General features: G+C 41.8%; 3 protein-coding genes across 6 annotated transcripts in view; 2 read left to right on the forward strand and 1 right to left on the reverse strand.

The window, feature by feature from the left end:
- The first annotated feature begins 138 nt into the window (after positions 1-138).
- LOC130201316 (sushi domain-containing protein 4-like) lies at positions 139-6,337 on the forward strand. Of its 2 annotated transcripts, XM_056426261.1 has the most exons (11): positions 139-341; positions 928-1,069; positions 1,737-1,928; positions 2,154-2,345; positions 2,669-2,860; positions 3,636-3,827; positions 3,991-4,185; positions 4,271-4,403; positions 4,491-4,642; positions 4,781-4,882; positions 4,964-6,337. In XM_056426261.1, exons 2-11 carry the CDS (start codon positions 952-954, stop codon positions 4,987-4,989), a joined length of 1,494 nt encoding a protein of 497 aa, XP_056282236.1. In that variant the 5' UTR covers positions 139-341; positions 928-951; the 3' UTR covers positions 4,990-6,337. The 2 variants fall into 2 exon arrangements, with proteins under 2 accessions (XP_056282236.1, XP_056282235.1); XM_056426260.1 differs by having other exon boundaries at positions 4,491-4,882.
- Positions 6,338-6,440: 103 nt separating this feature from the next.
- LOC130201381 (hepatic sodium/bile acid cotransporter-like) overlaps positions 6,441-19,574 on the reverse strand; it is a 106,619-nt gene continuing 93,485 nt past the window's right edge. Inside the window, exons 1-6 of one of the 2 annotated variants that reach the window (XM_056426375.1) lie at positions 10,728-11,033; positions 8,755-9,189; positions 8,457-8,661; positions 7,673-7,851; positions 6,926-7,125; positions 6,441-6,791 (exon numbers count right to left, since the gene is read on the reverse strand). In XM_056426375.1, coding sequence (XP_056282350.1) covers positions 6,754-6,791; positions 6,926-7,125; positions 7,673-7,851; positions 8,457-8,661; positions 8,755-9,143 — 1,011 coding nt within the window. In that variant the 5' untranslated portion in view covers positions 9,144-9,189; positions 10,728-11,033 and the 3' untranslated portion in view covers positions 6,441-6,753. Of the gene's footprint in view, positions 6,792-6,925; positions 7,126-7,672; positions 7,852-8,456; positions 8,662-8,754; positions 9,190-10,727; positions 11,034-19,574 lie in introns of those variants that run through there. The other variant, XM_056426376.1, reaches the window with a different exon arrangement.
- LOC130201384 (protein max-like) lies at positions 14,388-19,516 on the forward strand. 2 transcript variants are annotated; one of them, XM_056426380.1, is made up of 4 exons: positions 14,388-14,553; positions 16,138-16,245; positions 17,996-18,134; positions 18,258-19,516. In XM_056426380.1, the coding sequence occupies exons 1-4, from the start codon at positions 14,518-14,520 to the stop codon at positions 18,440-18,442; spliced, it is 468 nt and encodes a 155-aa protein (XP_056282355.1). In that variant the 5' UTR covers positions 14,388-14,517; the 3' UTR covers positions 18,443-19,516. The 2 variants fall into 2 exon arrangements, with proteins under 2 accessions (XP_056282355.1, XP_056282356.1); XM_056426381.1 differs by having other exon boundaries at positions 18,011-18,134.

Consider the following 19,574-nt stretch of genomic DNA (forward strand, 5'->3'; position numbering starts at 1 on the left):
ACACTCGTCAACAGAAAACGTCCAAAGTTTGTCCGGTTATTTTTGGTAACTATGGACACAAACACTCCCGGATGTTGTCACTATGGAAATGTGCATGTGTTACTATGGCCACTGGCCCACATCGAGGCTGCTCAGCCGATCGATGCAGCTAGCTAGCGTAGCGGGTAACAGGCTAGCCTACAGAGAGCTAGCTAGCGGGAGCAGTGCCCCTCGGCTCGTTAAATCATCGTATCGCCGTTTCGGCAGTCACTTCAAATGTCGTCGGTGTAGCTGATATATTGTTGATCCATGTCTACAGTGTGAGGACGCGAGGGTGGAGGATTCGAGGCAGTGTCTTTGAGGTAGGTGGCGAGCCGTTCTCATGTTTAGCTAGCGTTAGCAAACCAAAAATGCTAATAGTATTAGCGAACAAAACAATTAAAGCCACGCTAAGATGTTGGATACGAATGTGTACTTGGTGCTAACGCAGTTTCAATTAATCACCAACACTGCAATTTACACCGAGTGTGTCACTGGGATTTCTTTTTGTTTAGCTCTGTGACGCTATCAAACGGAGCTATCATAGCTCATGAGTTGCACATAAAATGGGTGTGTTATCACTGGATTAGATTGAACCAGAGTTATAGTCGATATGTGGGAGATACAATTAGCTAAAGTCGTTGCTTCGCTGACATGATCAACGGTGCGGATATGCATTGACTTGTAAAACACGCTCGCTTGCTAAATAAATATACTATTATTGCTAGTGTTTTAGTCGTAGTCTTTGTGCTACTTTTCCACAATCACACCCATGTCACTGGCAGCTGCCCAAGCTGCATCAAGCAGGTGACAACATATGATCACAAGGCTATTGTGGTTGCTTTTTTCATCCCGATGCTTCTATTCCATCTCCTAATTACTTGTATAATTGTTTTCTCTTGATACCAGGTGAAGTTGACTCTGTGGGGAAAGATGTGCAATGGAATGATAGAGCCAATATCGAAAGCCTTCTGGGCCCACACCTCAGCCACTGAGCGGTTCTTTTTGTTGCTGCTGATACTGACTGCAGTGCCTACTGGGCAAGGATCAGGTAAGAGGCAACATGTTTTATGTCTGTATTCTATTCAACTTTAATGTCTCTGCTGAAGAAATATCTTCACGTCACCTTTGTCAGGATACAGACCGAATGGGTGAATGTCAACGCAACCTGACGCAGACATCGCAGATTATTCCACCAGATGTATCATCATTAAGAGTGCAGCCCGAATAAACGTCCCCATAATTAGCTCATATGATCTCATTTAACTCATTGTCATGTATGTATTTTTAATTTATTTTTTAATTTACTATACAAATTATTACTAATATTTAATGTGCCTATGTAATGAAATACTTGTAAAGCTTTGTAGTTGTGTAATCCATTAAAAGAAAATTGGATTTCCATCATGACACAGTCAATCCACATCAAACAAATCTGTAAACATGTTCATGGATAATCCTGATCTCGAGGAGATTCATTCTGTTCTGATTGTGGTGACCCATTGGCCGTAACTCTTTCACCTTTCACGGAGGACTGCCATGTCATTTTCATAGCGCATGTGATGCCACTGCAAAGACTTTCTAGTACAGATAGTTACCATGGGCCAATCTGTGTCTGAATAACACATGATTCAAACCAGGCTCAAATATGTGTTGTATTAATTCGTCTGAAAACCGAAGCAGTTTCACATCACTCTTTTTGTGTCTTCTCATCCAAGGATGCGTGAGGCCTTATATGGTCCAGAACAGCTGGGTGAACCTCACAGAATCCAACAGGGGCTCGTTCCCTGTGGGCACAGTGCTGCAGTACAGCTGTGACCCCGGTTACCTGCCCGACGGACCCAGCATCCTCACCTGCTCCACACTGGGCCGCTGGACCTCTGAACCTCCTCATTGCATACGCAGTGGTGGTAAGATATTTTGTCCACCACTGTCTTTTCTGATCTGTCAAGTAATGAGGTCCGACTGTTGTGAGCAGCTAAACTAATTTACAATCCTTCTTTCATAAGTAAAAACATATGAAAGAAAGATGAGGATGTTTAGCTAATTTGTCCTCCATATAAATAAAAAACAACGTAAAACACTTTAAAAATTGCACTGGTATTTTGATATGTGTTGAATGTTCTTCCCATCAGCCTGCTTGCCCCTCTCCAAACCTGAAAATGGGGGCTACACTTGCCACCCATCCCCCTGCCGGATGTTTTCCCATGGCACTGTGATTGAGTTCTTCTGCGATGAGCGCTTCATCCTCAGTGGCGACTACAACTACCTGACCTGTCAGGATGGACAGTGGGACGGCCCCATGCAGATCAGTTGTGTTAGCCAAGGTTGGTCAGTCCTTAAACTCCGATGTAGGAAGAGCTCAACGCGTGAGTCTTAAACACTCACCGGTTAGCAAAAAATAATGCCTCAAAAATGTGGATTGTGTGGATAAATTACTCCACATAGAGATGTCAATAGTATCAGAGGTCTGTACTGTCCTCATTTAATCCTTCTTTAAAACAAATAATCTTTTCATTAAATTCATTGTTATAACATTTATTTTTCTATTTTAACTCATTCATAAATGGCCTATATAAACAAAGCTTATATTTATTATGAAAACAAAGTACAGATATTTACTTTAACTTGCGTCTGTTCTGTTCTTCAGGATGTATAAGACCTTCGACAGTGCAGCATGGCATAACTAACCTGACGGACACCAATAGGAGCTTGTTCCCTGTGGGCACATTGCTGCAGTACACCTGTGACCCCGGTTACCTGCCCGACGGACCCAGCATCCTCTCCTGCTCCACACTGGGCCGCTGGACCTCTGAACCTCCACGCTGTATACGCAGTGACGGTAAAGACTCCTCATACGGCTACACTTCTGAGTTTCTGTGTTCGTAACACCTACAGTGTGTTTTACATCAATAACATTGATGTGGATTTATTAAAAAGACAAGTTCAAGTCTTCCTGTAAATGCTGTTAGAGACATATTGGCGCTTTGATCATACAAACCAACTCCACACGAGCTCGGAGACATATTAGCGTCTAAAATCAACATCCAGCAACTACAATAACAGGAACGGACATACAACACCAACATGCTGCCCAGATTGGAGCGTACTCTGAATGTCCTTGGATAGAGAGAAAGAAGGTTTTTATTACAAATACACCAAGATGAGATAAAGTGACACACAGTATACAACAGAAAATCTGTATTTTTTGGTCCCCTTTCTTCAATGGACAGTATGTCAGACTCTGTATCAGCCAGAGAATGGCCGCTACAGCAGCTACTCCTCCCCATGTGGAAGGCTGTCTCATCTCACTGTGATTCAATATTTCTGTGATGAAGGTTATAATCTGAAGGCAAACTATAATAAATTCCACATTTGTCAGCATGGAAAATGGGATAACCTAATGCCGATCAGCTCCCTCATGGACCAAGGTAGATAACGGTAGATAAATTAAAACATTTGAACTATTTGATAAACATTTAGTTCTGAACAGATAATCACATTAACAGTTTATCCGTGACATAGAATGCTTTAATGTTATTCTTTTCTGTTTCATGTATTTGTTATAAAAAATACCAGCTATTAACTGTATTTTTGGCTGTTTTTATTTTTTAAAGGATGCATAAGACCCTCCACCGTGCAGCATGGCTCAACCAATCTGACTGATACCAACAGGAGCTCGTTCCCTGTGGGAACCGTACTGGAGTACCTCTGTGACCCCGGTTACCTGCCCGACGGACCCAGCATCCTCACCTGCTCCACACTGGGACACTGGTCCTCTGAACCTCCCCGCTGTATACGCAGTGACGGTAAAGACAAACCTCTGGGTCCGAGTCGGGAGCATGTCGAGGTTGAACAGAAGAATAAACAAGAAGGGAAACGTGGGAAACGCTGCATGTCGTTTTTGGATACTTAGATGTGTACAGCATTGGAATTCATGTATTTATTGTTTTCCTGTCTTTCCGTGGGTAGTATGCCAGCCTCCATTTCAGCCGGAGAATGGGGGCTACGCCTGCCACCCTGCCCTATGCCAAAGACTTTCTCATGGCACTGTGATTGAATACTTCTGTGAGGAAGGCTATGTTCTGAAGGGAGACTACAAATACCTCACCTGTCAGTATGGAGAGTGGGACAGCCAAATGAAGCTCAGCTGCCTCATGGAGCAAGGTAATCAGTAGGTTATAGATTTGAACGATTAGATAATTACAGTACGTTCTGCATTAATAAGTGTCATTTCTTATCTGTCGCACAGACCGCAATCCAACTCTACCATTGGGGATGCCCGCCTTGTCCATAGTGGCATCAACAGCCAGCTCAGTGGCCCTAATCCTGCTCCTGGTGGTGCTGTTTGTGCTGTTACAGCCCAAACTCAAGTCCCTCCATCGGTGAGTCTGCCCTCGAAACGACATTCAGGAGACGTACAAGGAACCAGTTGACCCGTTTGTAACTTTCTCCTGGTTCTCCACACCTAGACGTGATCAGGGCGTGACGGGCCAGCCTGTGTCGATCATGGTGGAAGGAGTCCCGGTGCCTCTGCCCTCGTACGAGGAGGCTGTGAATGCTTGCGGGGCCTCGGCCTCCCCTCTCAGCGCCGAGTCCCGGGTCCAGATCGTGCTGTCTGAGGGTCAGCATGCCACAGCGCCAGAGGCCGGCCCCTCTCGGCCTTCGTCCCTCAAACTGCAGCAGTCTGAGATGGCTGTCGTGCACCCTGTGCCACCCTCCTCATCCTCCTCCTCACCCTCCTCCTCTACCTGGGTTCTAGAGCGTGCCGGTGCTGCCGCTCCTTCATCCTCACAAAGAAGGCCGTCTGCAGGCAGCGACCAACACAGCCTGTCTCTGGACTCTGAGATGGACTACGCTGATGGTAAAGCCCTCTCCCAACACACTTTTTAACGACGTAAAGAACCACACAGTGTTCTGATGAGAATGGTTCTGTTCTCTTCAGATATGCCATTGCTGAAGGAGGCCTGAAAACTGCAGCAGCCTTTGGACTCCCCGAGACAACCAGCATTGCGACTGACCTGTCCTGGTGAGCGGGATGCCTCTCGAGAGTTTGTCCACACAGCTGTCAACACAGATGAGGCTCTGAGTGAAGCTGTGGGTTACTCAGAATAGTTCCTCGGTCCATCCCAGAGGAGAACAGAGAAGGGATTCACATGTACATACACGCTTCAAGTGTTTCATTGGAATTCCTACACAATGTATGTCTGTCCAATGTCTGACGCTCAGTTTGAAAATGTAAAAACGAAAAGAACAGGCACAGGAATGTGTCTTAAAGGCTGTTTGGGGGACGGGTTACATGACTGATGTGTTTAGGTTGAATGGGAAAAGCTGCAAACTCATTTTGAGAGCTGATGACCTCTTACGTGTCTTGGTCACCGTTACTTTTCTTTCACCACATATCGCACCGTTTGAGACGCACATTGGCCGAGATGCATGAAGTCCAGGTCGTCTAGGTTGTTGTCCAAGCCATGCACACTTACAGGATTGTCCTCGAAGGTTTGTGTGGTTCTAAATAATTAGTTACGCTGTTGTTAATCATGGTTCAGTTCATTCCCGATGACACTAGAGTTTGAGGCTGAGGGTCCCGTTGCCGTGTTTGTCTTTGGACTGAGGGCAAACCTCTTCAGAGACCAGTTGATTCAGGCCTGCATTTGATACGTTTCACTCGGTTTGTGTTCAGATGTATTCTCTTCATACCCGTGTCCTCAATGGCCTTAGCTTTCCACTTCTATGCACAGGTATCTATAATATGTAAAATAGGGAGTTTTAAAACTGAATGTCGGTTCAAAGCCTTCACCGCTTGGTGATTATTAAGTGTGGCTTTGTCAGACACATCACTTGTACACTAGAAAATATTATTCTCTTAATTTATTCAGGCTGCTTGTACATTGTAAAATAAGTGTCATGTTTTATGTGTAAATGGGGAACTGAGATGTTTATTTAATTGACTTGTGACCAGACCGCTGTTGATCAGCCATGGCTTCTTTTGATGCTTCCATAACTCTTGGGAACTTAAGAAAGAAAAAAAAAGTATGTCTTTTCACTTGGGCGCTTCAGTTTAGGTTCGACTGCAGCCACGTTATGTGTGTGACACTGTAAATATGGCTGGGAAGCTCCAATACAAACATGAGTACGTGTACAGATGAGTGTAATGTCTTTGTTCACTTTGTTTCACCCCCCATTTAATCTGCTTTTAGACTGAGGAAGGGATTTGTGTTTTTGTGAAGATGTTTTTTTTAATATATGTCAAAAGTGTTTTGTTAAGTTTAGTCTGTATATTACATCCCCCCATTTTTATTAAATATTATTTAACGTGTCTAAATTGTCTATTTCCTTCTTTTTCATGAGAACGCTTTTCACATCTTTGGAAGATCTGAGATTGACCTCTTTGGTCTGATTGAGCATCCAGTCTGAAGAGAAAAAGTGGCACGTCGATTTATTTTATAAACTCATTAATTCTCAAAGTGTCAGTCATACAATGAGCAAATTTCAATATAACACAAGATTTTCAAAAATATAAATACAAAATGGAAATATTCTTCATCATTGTCTAGCAGGCACTACCCGTAGTAACAGTAACATTGCATGGAATTGATTAAATAAAAAACAATAACGGTATTAGTTTGCTTTAACAGTCATGGTGTCACAGGAACGAAGTGAAGAATATGCAGACGATGGGTGCAGCTCCTCTCGGTTTCCCTCTCCAGCTCTGGAGTTTCATCTGTGCAACAGTCACGGCTGTTTCTCCTCTTGTTTAATGTCCACGCCGCCTGTAGAAGGGAGAGGTTAAACTTCTGCTTTCTTTGGTCTCTGGCTCCAATTGTGTGGAGAGAGCTCATGTGCTCGCCTGACCCCTCCTCCCAGCCTCACTCTACAAAAACACACAGCCAGCTGTGCCATTTACCCTCAGCTGGGGGCTTGAATGCTTGGTAACATCTGAAGCTCAGGGTCAGGATCAGGGCCTCTGTACACTGGAATGTGTAGTATATCAGAGGGAAGAGAAACATGGGGCCGATCACTTCAGGGGAAAAGGCCACTTTTAGGATGGTAATGCACAACTGGATATTTTGACATCCTGTTTCCATGGAGACTGTCCTGCTGCATCTAAAAAGAGGAGTCAATAATTCATTATTTCATACAAAAATGCTAACATAAAGTTGTATGGCAACTAGAAACCAGTAGAAACTTTAATATGGGACAGCTGGGGAAGGTGTCAGATCCTGTACTAAAATAACAGGTATTCTTTTTGAAAAATGTATTTCATAAAACAGATTAAATAGTAGTTTAATCTATAAATGCATCATGTACTCATAGTAACTACAAGCTGTCATACATGTAGTGGACTAAAAAACACACTCTTACCCCCTGTAATGTAGTGAAATAGAAGTATAATGTAGCATGAAATGGACATTCTTTGAAGTAAAGAGCACTGGTACCCAACCTGGGGGTCAGTCCTCTAGGAGGTCCCATGATTCAACTGATGGGGCAAACGAGGCTTGAATTAACAAAACATTATGTTTTTTAAAAATCTGGATTTCGTTCCAACGATGCCTTTTTTTCCTCATGAATACTTCACCGAAACAAATCCTTAAATTTAACAAATTCAAGAAAGCAACTCAAAGAAAGGTCGATTTAGCATGTGAACACTCACTGTGGGCTGAGTCTGCATACGACAGACATGATATATCCCAGCATGAAGCCAATCAGCGGCATCAGTGCAGCCACGGCCAGAACATCAGGTGTGAGGACCATCCATAGAATGTCTTTGACGACGAAGCCAGACAGGCTGAACACGATGATGCCAGAGATTATCAGGATGCTGAGGCCAGCCTGTCGAGGAATAAAAACAATGCATCTCCTCTAAAGGGACTTAAAGCATGAAATGCCTCTTATCATGTACACAGTCTGCTCTTCATTAGCATGAAAGGACTATGGCTTCCTGCTTATTTGGCCGACAGATGAAAACAATAACAACTAGAACGGGCACTCGTTAGAGCGCATACCTTCGCATATCACAAGATTGGGCATTGAATGATGAACATTTTGGCATTAGTTGCATGCCAATTGGATAAACATTGATGTATGGTAAAAAATAAGATTTTGACCTTTTCATGACCTTGACCTTTGACCCGATCGATCCCAAAACCTAATCAAATGGACCCGGATAATAACCAATCATCCCACCAAATGTCATGCGATTCGGTTTAATACTTTTTTAGTTATGCGAGTAACACGCATACAAATAAATAAATAAATACACGGAGCTCAAAACATAACCTTCCGCATTTTTTATGCGACGGTAATAATAGCTGAATGGTATTCAGCTGCTTCAAGGTATTGTGCATGCTGGTTCCTCCTCCGATCACAAGTCAAAAGGCCTGCTGCCTATAACATAACAGATTACGTTTACGTGAGGCCCATTTCAGGAGTCTCACTTTTTTGACCACCGATGAGTAGTTTGGTTTGTAGTGATTAATGGCAATGCCGACGGCACAGGGCACCAAGGTGGACGCGAGAGCAGAGACGATGCCGACGTATGGAACGGCGTTTTCCAGACCGGGGAAGCCTTGGGAGTAGATGTAGAGCAGCAAAGGCATCAGAACCAGTGCCGCGATACAGGAGCAAGTGGTCATCACGATGCTGGGAGGGTGGAGAGAGGAGGAACATGAGTGGAACGTCTCAAGTGGTATACGCAGGAACAATTCTGTCATCAACACATCGACGAGGGCTTACCTCAGGTTCATGTCACCCTTTATGGCCAGGGAGAAAATGTTTGATAAGCTTCCCCCTGGACAGCAGCCACAGATGAGCACCGTGACCGCCTTGACGGGGTCCATCTGGAGCGTTTTGGCGAGAGAGAAAGCGGTCAGGGGCATGATGCCGAACTGGGCCAGCAGGGCGATTGCTACTCCTTTCGGCTGGAAGAGATGGGTCTTGATTTTGGAGATCTCCATGGTACAGCCAAGGGAAATCATGGTGATGAAGAGGATGACGACGGTGAATATATTGATGACTTTGTTTAGGGAGGAGGGGATGCTCAGGACGCCCATGCTGCCATTACCAGACACGTTTCCCTGGGTGTAGATGTTGGCTATTCCCACGTAGACTTCTGTCACGTTCATCGTTGCTCTTCCCAACACTCTGTGTTTACTGGGCTGCGGCTTTCACCTGTCCCACAAAGAAGATATGATACAAAGACATTAACAGCATAGCAATGGCAGTATGAGGTTATTGTCATTGCATATACTTTTATACACATACATAAATGCAGGCCCCTACTTTCTATTTCAGTATTTCGCAGCTTGCAAATGTCCAAATGAGGAGCTTGTTGGTCGTTCTCTAAAAATATTGTTTTTTTAACATTGCCATTTGTCTGTTCCTGGAGATAAAATGATTGAGAAAATATAGCATCACTGTTAGTCCTGTAGACATTGATACATAAGTATTCCACATTTGTCTGACTATAAACTAATTCCATGAAAAGATCAAACCCATCAACGCCTCAGTCCATCTCTTAATACTCTCAGATTGTTGAAGTCTGTTTGTGGTGCTCAGCCCCAAGCCAATTTGTTTCTAAAACATGTTAAATATGTATTATTTTCATTTAAAAAATGCTAAATAGTCTACTCCTGGGCACTGTAGTTATTGGAAAATGTTACATAAATTATAAATAAAATATTACAGTACAATAATAAATAGGGCATTGGTTAGGGACTACTTTCAGTGGTGGATTTTGTCCTACCAACGTGACAATGTGAATGGGATTTAATCCAAATAAACGACAGTGCCCATGTTCATTTTAATAAATTACCAACGGTTTTTTTACAATTGGTATTGTTGTGACAACATATTCATACAAAATACAAAAAGTGTTTATTCTTAAGTGCATGCCTTTGCTTATGTATTAAAAAAATCTATATATTTTGGGCAAAATCAATATAGAGCAGCGCCGGTTGAACTGCCATGCAACTCATAATCCAACCCTATCTCACTTTCTCATGATATGTTACTGATTAACCTGCTTTATATGCTTCATCCATGTTTTACTCCAAACTATTGGATTGGAGTCTGTTTCTACAGGTGGCTTTTTCAAATATCAGACAGAAATTCCAGCAAAAGGCATCATATCATTGATCAGTGTTGATTGATCAGCACTATACTAACAACAATGCAGAATCTCATTGATGTGAAACCGAGCCGGACACGATGCCAGCAGTTCTCAGACCTGTCTCAGTCCGACCTCAACCATTGTAAAAAAGTGACAGAACAGCAGTTGACACACACTGCAAAACTCAATCAAGCCGGTACACAAAAGCAACGTTACAACTGATTATGTGGTGTAATCGGACATTATGTAATCTTCCAGCAAGTGTTGTGCAACCACTCAGCCAATTTCCTCTGTGTATTCATTTACAACCTTGCTGTTCAATTCAATTTCAATTCAGTTTATTTTGTATAGCCCAATACCACAAATTACAAATTTGCCTCAGAGGGCTTTACAATCTGTACACATACGACATCCCAGGACCTCACATCGGATCAGGAAAAACTCCCAAGAAATAGAAAAAAATATGTTAAAACCCTTGTTAAAGCCACACTTCGTCGACAATTACTGCCGATAATATGAGAATAAAACAGTGGCAGTCTCCCTCTTTAAAAAGAAAAGATGAGGAAGGATAAGCTAATAAATAAAAGCACTTTCTTACCTTGATTATAGGCCAGCTTCTGCAACTTTGCTGTGCTCGCTCCCACTCTTGTTTCCATCTCTCCCCACATTCTTGCGCCTAACTCCTTTTGGACCCCTGCAAACGCCCCCTCTCCGTCACATGGGCTCATGGCAACATGGCGCAGGGGTAAACATGGCAAGCAAGTCCAGTAACGAACCAGGCAAACCATGCTCAACTCCTTGCACAGCGACTATTATTTTTATGCATTTCACAGAATTCCAGTGAATCGCACTTTCCAGCCCGTTGCCGAAAGTCATCTCCCATCCATACTGAGTTGTTCCCCTTTAGTTCCTCGTTTTCAGGCCACCGTGGGAACATTTGGCATCGGTGGGCACCAACTAGTTGAAAGCATTTGTACCTCGAAAGAGGAACTTTATTCATGTGGCCTCACTTGCATTTGTAAACAGACTCTCAATTAATATTACGCAACCAGGCAGAGGATTTAGTTTGGCTGGCTGAGTTATCAGCCTTTTCAAAAGGGGCCCCATTGTTATTGAGAGACTTGGTGCTTTGTCCAACGAGAAGTTGTATTTACAACTCACAAAGCTGTTGCTAATATGATATACACGACTCAAACGCTGTTGCCTTGATATCTGTAGCATGGTAGAGATTAGGTCAAAGTTAAAGGGGCTGAAACATCAATGCACCTCACACATATTCAATGTAATCTCACAAGAATAACCTTAAAGAATGGTGACTGTTCAAAAAAAATCAAGGAATCAAAGAGAAATTGTGATTTTGGTATCTGTATTTTTCGTGTTGTCCTGGGGGTCATTAAAACTAAATCATTTGCTGTTAAAATATGTTTTGTATTCATCAAATGGTCTGAAAATAATTGGGGTTGTTTGATACTATGCTCTTCATGATAATACATTTGAAGTAATTGTATTGAATTTGAAGTAATAATTTTATTTAATAACCCCCCCGCCAGCAACAAGGACTGAGCACATGTGTTGTAATGTTTGGCAAGATACATTATTCGTGTCTCTGCTCTGTGAGTCCAGTCCCTCCATTGCAGCTGATATAGAGAGAGACACAATCACCCTGATTCCCTACAGCTGAGGCCAATTAGGCCTCTTCCCAGCACCTGTTCGCTGAGCCACAACCCCACACTCCGAAGATAGTATATATATGTTGACCCCAGGGGCCGGTATTTCAAAAATGATCCACCAGGATTAATCCTCCTGGATTGGATTAAATCCTGATCAGATCCCAAAAACGGGTATTTCAAAGCAAATCTGATCCTGAAGATTCAGATTCGGATTTGGTAATCCAATCCTGCCTTTTATCCGGATTAAACACTGCTGTTGAGTATTTCAAAACTTTGGTGGGAAATCTGGATCAGTTTGATCCTAAAAATCAGGATTATCCTGATCCCAGGAGGGAGATTACATGAAAATGTTGGACCAGCCGAAGTGTAACTGCTCCCAAAGTTCATTGTTTGATACAGATATAGCTAGACTGCTGTTTGATCAATGTTTATTTTCTTTGCACGTTCCTTCCTTTTTCAGAAAACAGTGAAAAATTGAAGTTAAAAAAAATAATACAACGTATTCGTTGAAAATCAGTCAAATGTATTTGTTAACATGCATTCAGCACACACACTTAATGTTCATAGCAAAGCTCAAGGTTATAGCATTTGGAGCAGCTCTGTGTTAACTGTCTGTCTTCTCTTTCCACAAACATCTCTAAAGAAAACGCATATTACGGTTTTATCTCTTTTGTTGACAACTGTTTCCTAAAAATGCAATTTAATTGAGTTTATTTTGTATAGCCCATTATCACAAATTACACATTAGCCTCAGAGGGCTTTACAAACTGCACACATAGACATCCCTGTCCGAGGACCTCACATCGGAGATATGTACAACACATTTTAAAATCTACACCCAATGCATTGCGAGTAAATGCATTCAAATGTGGACCGCGACATACAGACGCTAGCCTCTTTACGAGCTTGTTAGCTCCTTAACACAGAAGTCAATGGAGCAGCGTTAGCTCGCGTTAGCGCGAACTCGGCTTTATTTGACTTCGCCAAGCTATTCTTTCAACTTTGTGCGGATTTACGTAATTTGTTAACTCAATATAGTGATTGCCTTTCATCTCGTCTTAGGACGCATCAACACTGACCAATATTATACTTAGATTTAGAGACAACAGTAGTGCCAGCTTCTCCTTTTTTCCGTAAAATGTTCGCTCCGTTTCCGGTTTCCCGTCTGATCCAGGGGGCGGGGACGGATTTGGAAATCCCAATCTGCCGGTATCAGCATCACTCTGATCGAATCCCGCAACGTTTTGAAATACCGGGATGGATCAGGTTGATCCGTGGCTGAGGAAAGGGGGATTTGGTTATCCGGATCATTCTGATCTAGATTACAAGTTTTGAAATACCGGCCCCAGAGGACAACAGGATTGATATGCACCTTGGAAAGTTGGTTGCGATCTGCCATTAAAAAATAAAGAAGAAGACAACAGGTGTGATCATGTGCTGCCATTACAAAAAATGAAATGATTCAAAAACAGTATCCTCACTAAACTTTGACATATACCACTCTGTAATAAGTCAAATAGTCAAAATAATATAAAGTCAAAGTAAAACAATTGTTTCATTTAATTTCCAATAAAAAACAGGGTATACTTTTATGTAAACAAGGTCTTTTGGCTAAATTAAAAAAAGATGGGCAAAAATAGTGTGGTAATGGGTTGGACTGAAGTAAGACTAAAGGTGTGAAACAGAATGTTTTGAAAATGTATGCTATATGCTTAAATAAGTCAATCCAGGTGGGGTCATTTTTTACCACAGAGGATAATATTTATTGTAATGTATATTACCATTTAATGAATATCACCATCTAAATGTGACATGATGACACCCTCTGTAATAGAATAGTAAATGCTAAGGTGTTGATTAAGTTGTTTTAAAGGATATTACACCACCAGCGTGTTTTATTTGTCTTGCTCAAATAAAACTCATTCCTGATAATAAAGCACTTCTTTAATGCTGCAGTAGGTGGACACGCAGTGATGACTTGCTGCAGAAGCTATTTATTTAAAGGTCCTATTGAGGCAAATGTGCAGTCATGAATGGTGAGTGGGGGAGGGCAGTAATATTGAGCCACCATCTGGCCTCATAATCATATGCTGGGAGGAGATCCAGTTATTGTGGCATACACTGCTGACAATGACCACGGAAGCGGCAGACTTGAGCACAATGCATGCTTTTCCTTATTACCGCAGCCTCCTGTGTTCATGACAGTTCGGCTATATTGAGAGAGGGTACGTCTCATCAAATATGATCATATGTCGTTCAAGTAGTCACTTATTTAATTATGACTATTTGAAGACATGCTGTGTCTAATATATTTATTTATAACCTTCAGCAAAGTACATGGCGATCCGTTTGGGACTAAAAGTCCCGAGACTGCGGTGTTTGCAACTTGTAGGGTAGAAGGGTGTATATTGGTGGGCGCGTCCACACCGCATGGGATTGTGGGAAATGAAGTTCACGTTCCGGATGTTATCGTCGATGACAAGCGGAGCGCGCGTGGGCGAATCACTCCATTACCCACAGTGCCTTGTTTTGCTGCGCCTGCGCTGTTTTTGTTTTCCCCGTCCATGTGTAGGCGAATCACGTGGAGAGGAACCGTTGCTCGTCATGTCTCCGCTGTAGCGCAGCGCCGTGCGAGATTTTATTATTTGCCGTCATTTGTTTGCTGCACTTTGTTTTGACATCTGCTTGTTTTCTTCTCTGTTACCCGTTTACCGAAGAATGAGCGAAAACGATGACATCGACGTCGACAGCGATGTATGTGGTTTAGTTTCCTCCAGAAGTTAGCGTTAGCTAGGCGAAGTGTTATCCAAACGGCAACTTTAACATTCCTGCCAACCTCAGCTCTGATTGAGTTAACCTAGCTCGCGAGCTAGTCTGGTTCTGGGCTCAAACTGGATTTTGAGACGACTCGAGTGAGCTATTTGAAAAGAAAATGTTTCCGTAGTGCTAACCGGCTGGCTCGCTTCGTGAATGCCGAGCACCGGTGAATAGCTTGCCCTGTTTTTCTGATGTCAAGTGGGGTCAAGTGAGCCGTCGTTTGCGCAACAACACCCAAACCAACCACCCGCGCCGCTATTTGTGTAATTACGGTACAGCAGCCAGACAGACTCGCTCAGTATTATATTACTACTTTCAAAAACGATACCTTGTGTGGTATGGATTTTAAATGTGGCTTTATTTTCATATCTACAATCTAGATACTTTACAGGCGGCAAAGGCAATTTTCTTTTTGTTCAGCTCTCATTCCCCCGCAGCTTTCTGGACCTTGTGCAATATGTTCCTCTCCAGCCACAACCCGGTGCTGCAGCAGTACACTGCATTTAAAACATAAATGTAATATCACACACACTGGACATGCTCGTTTAAATTCCCCATGGTTTACGAACTAGCGGCATTGAATGCCACGTTAGTGGGCTTTAACTGAGTATGCATATAGGATCATGTCTGATTATCGATCTGGTCACATATTTCTCAGCCTTGGATTCCCCTCCCCCCGCGTGTTTAAGCCGGGCTCTCCAGCTTTAGATCCTCTAAATACTACATATATACTGTGAGCCCTGCTAAGCCCACATTGTTTAAACGGCTCTAATGTTAGAGGATAGGTTCAACCTTAATATGGAAATGCTCATATTTTCATGTTATATATGTTGTTATTAACCACTCTTATTATTGACATCCTAATAATAAATGTACTGTATTTGTGCTATTTAAAAAAAAAAAAAAATTTGTTTATGTTCTTTGACCTGGCTAATTGTATGATAACTATGAGAAGATCAAGCAATGCATTCGGTTGTATTCGCCTCATTCAGCCAAATGATGCTTCCGGTGTGAAATCTTCCCACATTGCCTCATGCGCCTTTAGCGTTTGACACGCATTACATAAATCTATACCACGTATACTCTGTTCTGAATCAAGCCTTCATCAGTTGAGTTAACTCCTGCACCCGATAAGCATGAATTTATGGAGCTTCAGAAAATATTGAGTCCAAAATTAGATTCAGTCCATTTAAATTAGAAGAGATAAGGTGGATATTGAAACTGTCGTTGGACAAAATGCTAAAACTGTCAGGACATGCTGGGCAGCTGAAAGCACACAGCACTTGATATTCTGTAAACCGATGTATACGTGTACAAACAAGGACCCTGTGAAAGATAAGATCACTACTTATCCAACTTATTTGCAATTTAAAGCTGCAGCATTTGTATATCGCAGCTTCGAGACCAATTCCTCTCTCTCGTCTTCTAATGTGTTAGAAATCACAAACTTCCTTGTGACTTCCTGGGTTCCGCGTACAGCACATGCCATTCTAAGTGTAAACTTTGCCTGTCCCCCTGCAGGCAGACAAGCGAGCCCATCACAATGAGCTGGAGCGCAAACGCAGGGACCACATTAACGACAGCTTCCACGGTTTACGAGATTCTGTGCCTGCATTACAAGGGGAGAAGGTGAGAGGAATTTCTATGCATTTTCTTTTGTTTTAAAGGTAGGACTGATGTCAGCCGTCTATCTCGGGGCGCAGCAACCTTGTCCACCTAAAGACACATATTTAGATTTCCTCGTCGGTGTGACTGCCGGCCTTAATGCGAGCTCACCTTTAGATGCAGAGAAACAAACAGATGCCAACAGTCAGTATCAATAATAGTCTTTAATCCTCCGTGTATTTCCACCATCAGGAAGCCATACCAACAAGTTTTCACTGACGCCCGTTTCAATAGTTATCCTATACAGCCACAGGTTGAACCGGATAAACATCTGTGAATTATTTATTTAAATTTATTTTAAAATATGTTTTAAACATTAGATCTTATTTTCCTTTCTGCGATTTGTTGCCAAGGGGTTGCATTTAGTCATGCACATGCAAAGCCCCTTTGTAATGGATCAGAACTGCATTTCTCTAGGACCAACAAGTGAAATCACAGCTTTTCTCTTCTTGCACTGCCGTCCTTTACGACCGTTTTCACCGCTCTGCAAACCACAGTGTTCAGCTCGTTTTATAAGTCCATAATATTCAACCACCTTATCGCACCTTATTCCACTTTGTGCCCATGAAAGCCAATGCTATTCTATGGTGTCCCGCTTGGAAAGCTTCCTTTGAGGTCTGAAATATAAGAAGAAGAATCATGGGATCTTTTTAGTGACGGCTGGCCACGGCTTTATAACCGTTCCGCCCACTGTTTGTATCTACAGTCCATTTTTTCAGCCAGTAAATCATTCAAATTAAGTCCAAGTGCAGCCGGAATTGTCAGAATTGAGTATGCAGGTGTGCGATGATCAACATGAAGGGAGATGAGTGCAGTGCTATAATTCTGCAGTGTGTCGATGTTGGCACATATCTGCCAAAGGTTGCCAACCTCTTGGAACAGTCCTGTTTTTAACCTTTATTTGATAATGATTAAAAACTAATTGTATATATATACATATGTGTGTATATGCATATATATATATATATATATATATATATAATTGTATATATATGGGTGTATCTGTACATATATACATATATACGTATATATATATGTATATATATATGTATGTATGTATACAGGACTGTCTCAGAAAATTAGAATATTGTGATGAAGTTCTTTATTTTCTGTAATGCAATTAAAAAAACAAAAATGTCATGCATTCTGGATTCATTACAAATCAACTGAAATATTGCAAGCCTTTTATTCTGATTTATTGCTGATTATGGCTTACAGCTTAAGAAAACTCAAATATCCTATCTCTAAATATTAGAATATCATGAAAAAGTATACTAGTAGGGTATTAAACAAATCACTTGAATTGTCTAATTAACTCGAAACACCTGCAAGGGTTTCCTGAGCCTTGACAAACACTCAGCTGTTATAAATCTTTTTTTTTACTTGGTCTGAGGAAATATTAAAATTTTATGAGATAGGATTTTAGAGTTTTCTTAAGCTGTAAGCCATAATCAGCAATATTAAAAGAATAAAAGGCTTGCAATATTTCAGTTGATTTGTAATGAATCCAGAATGCATGACATTTTTGTTTTTTTAATTGCATTACAGAAAATAAAGAACTTTATCACAATATTCTAATTTTCTGAGACAGTCCTGTATATATATATATATATATATACATGGCTGTTTTTGCACAATTAATGTTTTGTTCTGCCTGAACAAACAGACACTGCAGCTTTTCCCCTCCATGGCTTTCTGACATTTTTGCTGACAGAGTTCTGTCAAACAGGCCTCCCGAGCACAGATTCTCGACAAAGCCACTGAGTACATCCAGTACATGAGGCGAAAAAACCATACCCACCAGCAAGACATTGATGACTTAAAGAAGCAAAATGCACTGTTGGAGCAGCAGGGTGAGTGGAGGGGGCGCACGGTGTCTCTTGTTGTCCTTTTACAACAGTGTTGTGGTCTTTGGGTTCCCATGAGCAACATGTGATCCTTTTCCACTGCAGTCTTTTTGCTTCTGTGAATTGCAGTGCGTGCCCTGGAGAAGGCAAAGGGCAACACTCAGCTCCAGACAAACTACTCTTCCGACAGCAGCTTGTACACGAACCGCAAAGGCAGCGCGGTGTCCGCCTTCGACGGTGGGTCCGACTCCAGCTCCGAATCGGAGCCGGACGAGCCGCCCAACAGAAAGAAGCTGCGCGTGGAGCCCAGCTAGACCCGAAACCTCTCACCGGTCTGCACTAAGTCCTGCCTTCTAACGCCAGTCCACGAGACACGGTGGAGGCTGTGTGAGAGATGCTATTATGTATAAAACGCTTCTACCTTTCTTTTTTCCTCCTGGCAAAAATCCTGTCACTCCGTTTGTGGCCAAGCAACAACTTTTAAAACCCCCAAAGTGAGGCAGCTCTGCCGTTTTGAAGGACTTTTTGTCTTTCTATCCTCATGATAACCTCTCAGAATCAAATGTGGAGATGACAAGGTCTGACGCTTTAGTACAGCTACACAAAAATATGTTTTTTTTCTTTTTTGGTTGTTTTGGACAACCTCCGCAATCTGTTGGAGTTGTGAAACTTTTTGACCTTTTGACAAAATGGTAATTGTGGTTAGTTTACCTTTTTTTAATATTCATACTTTTCCAGAAAAGAATGTGAAGTTGCTTTTGAAAAACAAAAATGTCTGTAATGCAAGATGCAACCCTCCTTATTCAGTGTAAGTGGCTGAAGTGTTTGTCTTTGGAAATGTGTCATCAAAGAATCCCTCTATTTATATTGATGCACCGCAATTAATTTAATGTCTGATCTACCCAATGTTTGGATTGAGATTTTCCAGAAAGCACAGGAGGAGGAACACGTTGACCTGCTGTTTCAGTGGATTTTCCACAGGTACAACTATTTATTTTCCTCTATTTTTAGTATCAGATCAGATGGGTATAACAAACAAAAAATCCCCTATTGGATACTGAATGTTACACAATGCAGGTGAAGGGCAGTGACCTTTAGTTTTGTTAATGGAAGTCCATTTCAGTGTGTAGTATATCACACTGTATACTCTTTAATGGTGTCAGTTCTGCAAAGAAAAGCCTTCCCGAGAAATATTTGCCTGTGCCGGGAACATTTATCTTTCTTTTTTTTCTTTCCTCTTTCAGAGGTACATTTGTGTGTACGTAATCGATATTTGTTTGTTCCATTCTGTGGAAATTACAGGTATGTTGTACATACTGCCAATGGTTGTCTTGCAAGTTAAGGCATACCTTTATTATGAGACTATAAATAAAACTATTTTATCCTTTTGGGACGTATTTGTGACTCAATATGTTTTTAATAACATCATATGACAACTTCTGTCCA

This window comes from Pseudoliparis swirei, chromosome 11, assembly GCF_029220125.1.
Source record: "Pseudoliparis swirei isolate HS2019 ecotype Mariana Trench chromosome 11, NWPU_hadal_v1, whole genome shotgun sequence".
Classification (NCBI taxonomy): Eukaryota; Metazoa; Chordata; class Actinopteri; order Perciformes; family Liparidae; genus Pseudoliparis; species Pseudoliparis swirei.

Excerpts from the sequence above, each read along its gene's own strand:
- LOC130201316 (XM_056426260.1), top strand. The coding sequence starts at position 952 with ATGTGCAATGGAATGATAGAGCCAATATCGAAAGCCTTCTGGGCCCAC. Across the intron at positions 2,346-2,668 it reads GATCAGTTGTGTTAGCCAAG|GATGTATAAGACCTTCGACA; the intron begins GTTGGTCAGTCC and ends TCTGTTCTTCAG. Across the intron at positions 2,861-3,635 it reads ACGCTGTATACGCAGTGACG|GATGCATAAGACCCTCCACC; the intron begins GTAAAGACTCCT and ends TATTTTTTAAAG.
- LOC130201384 (XM_056426380.1), top strand. The coding sequence starts at position 14,518 with ATGAGCGAAAACGATGACATCGACGTCGACAGCGAT. Across the intron at positions 14,554-16,137 it reads ACATCGACGTCGACAGCGAT|GCAGACAAGCGAGCCCATCA; the intron begins GTATGTGGTTTA and ends GTCCCCCTGCAG. Across the intron at positions 18,135-18,257 it reads TGCACTGTTGGAGCAGCAGG|TGCGTGCCCTGGAGAAGGCA; the intron begins GTGAGTGGAGGG and ends TGTGAATTGCAG.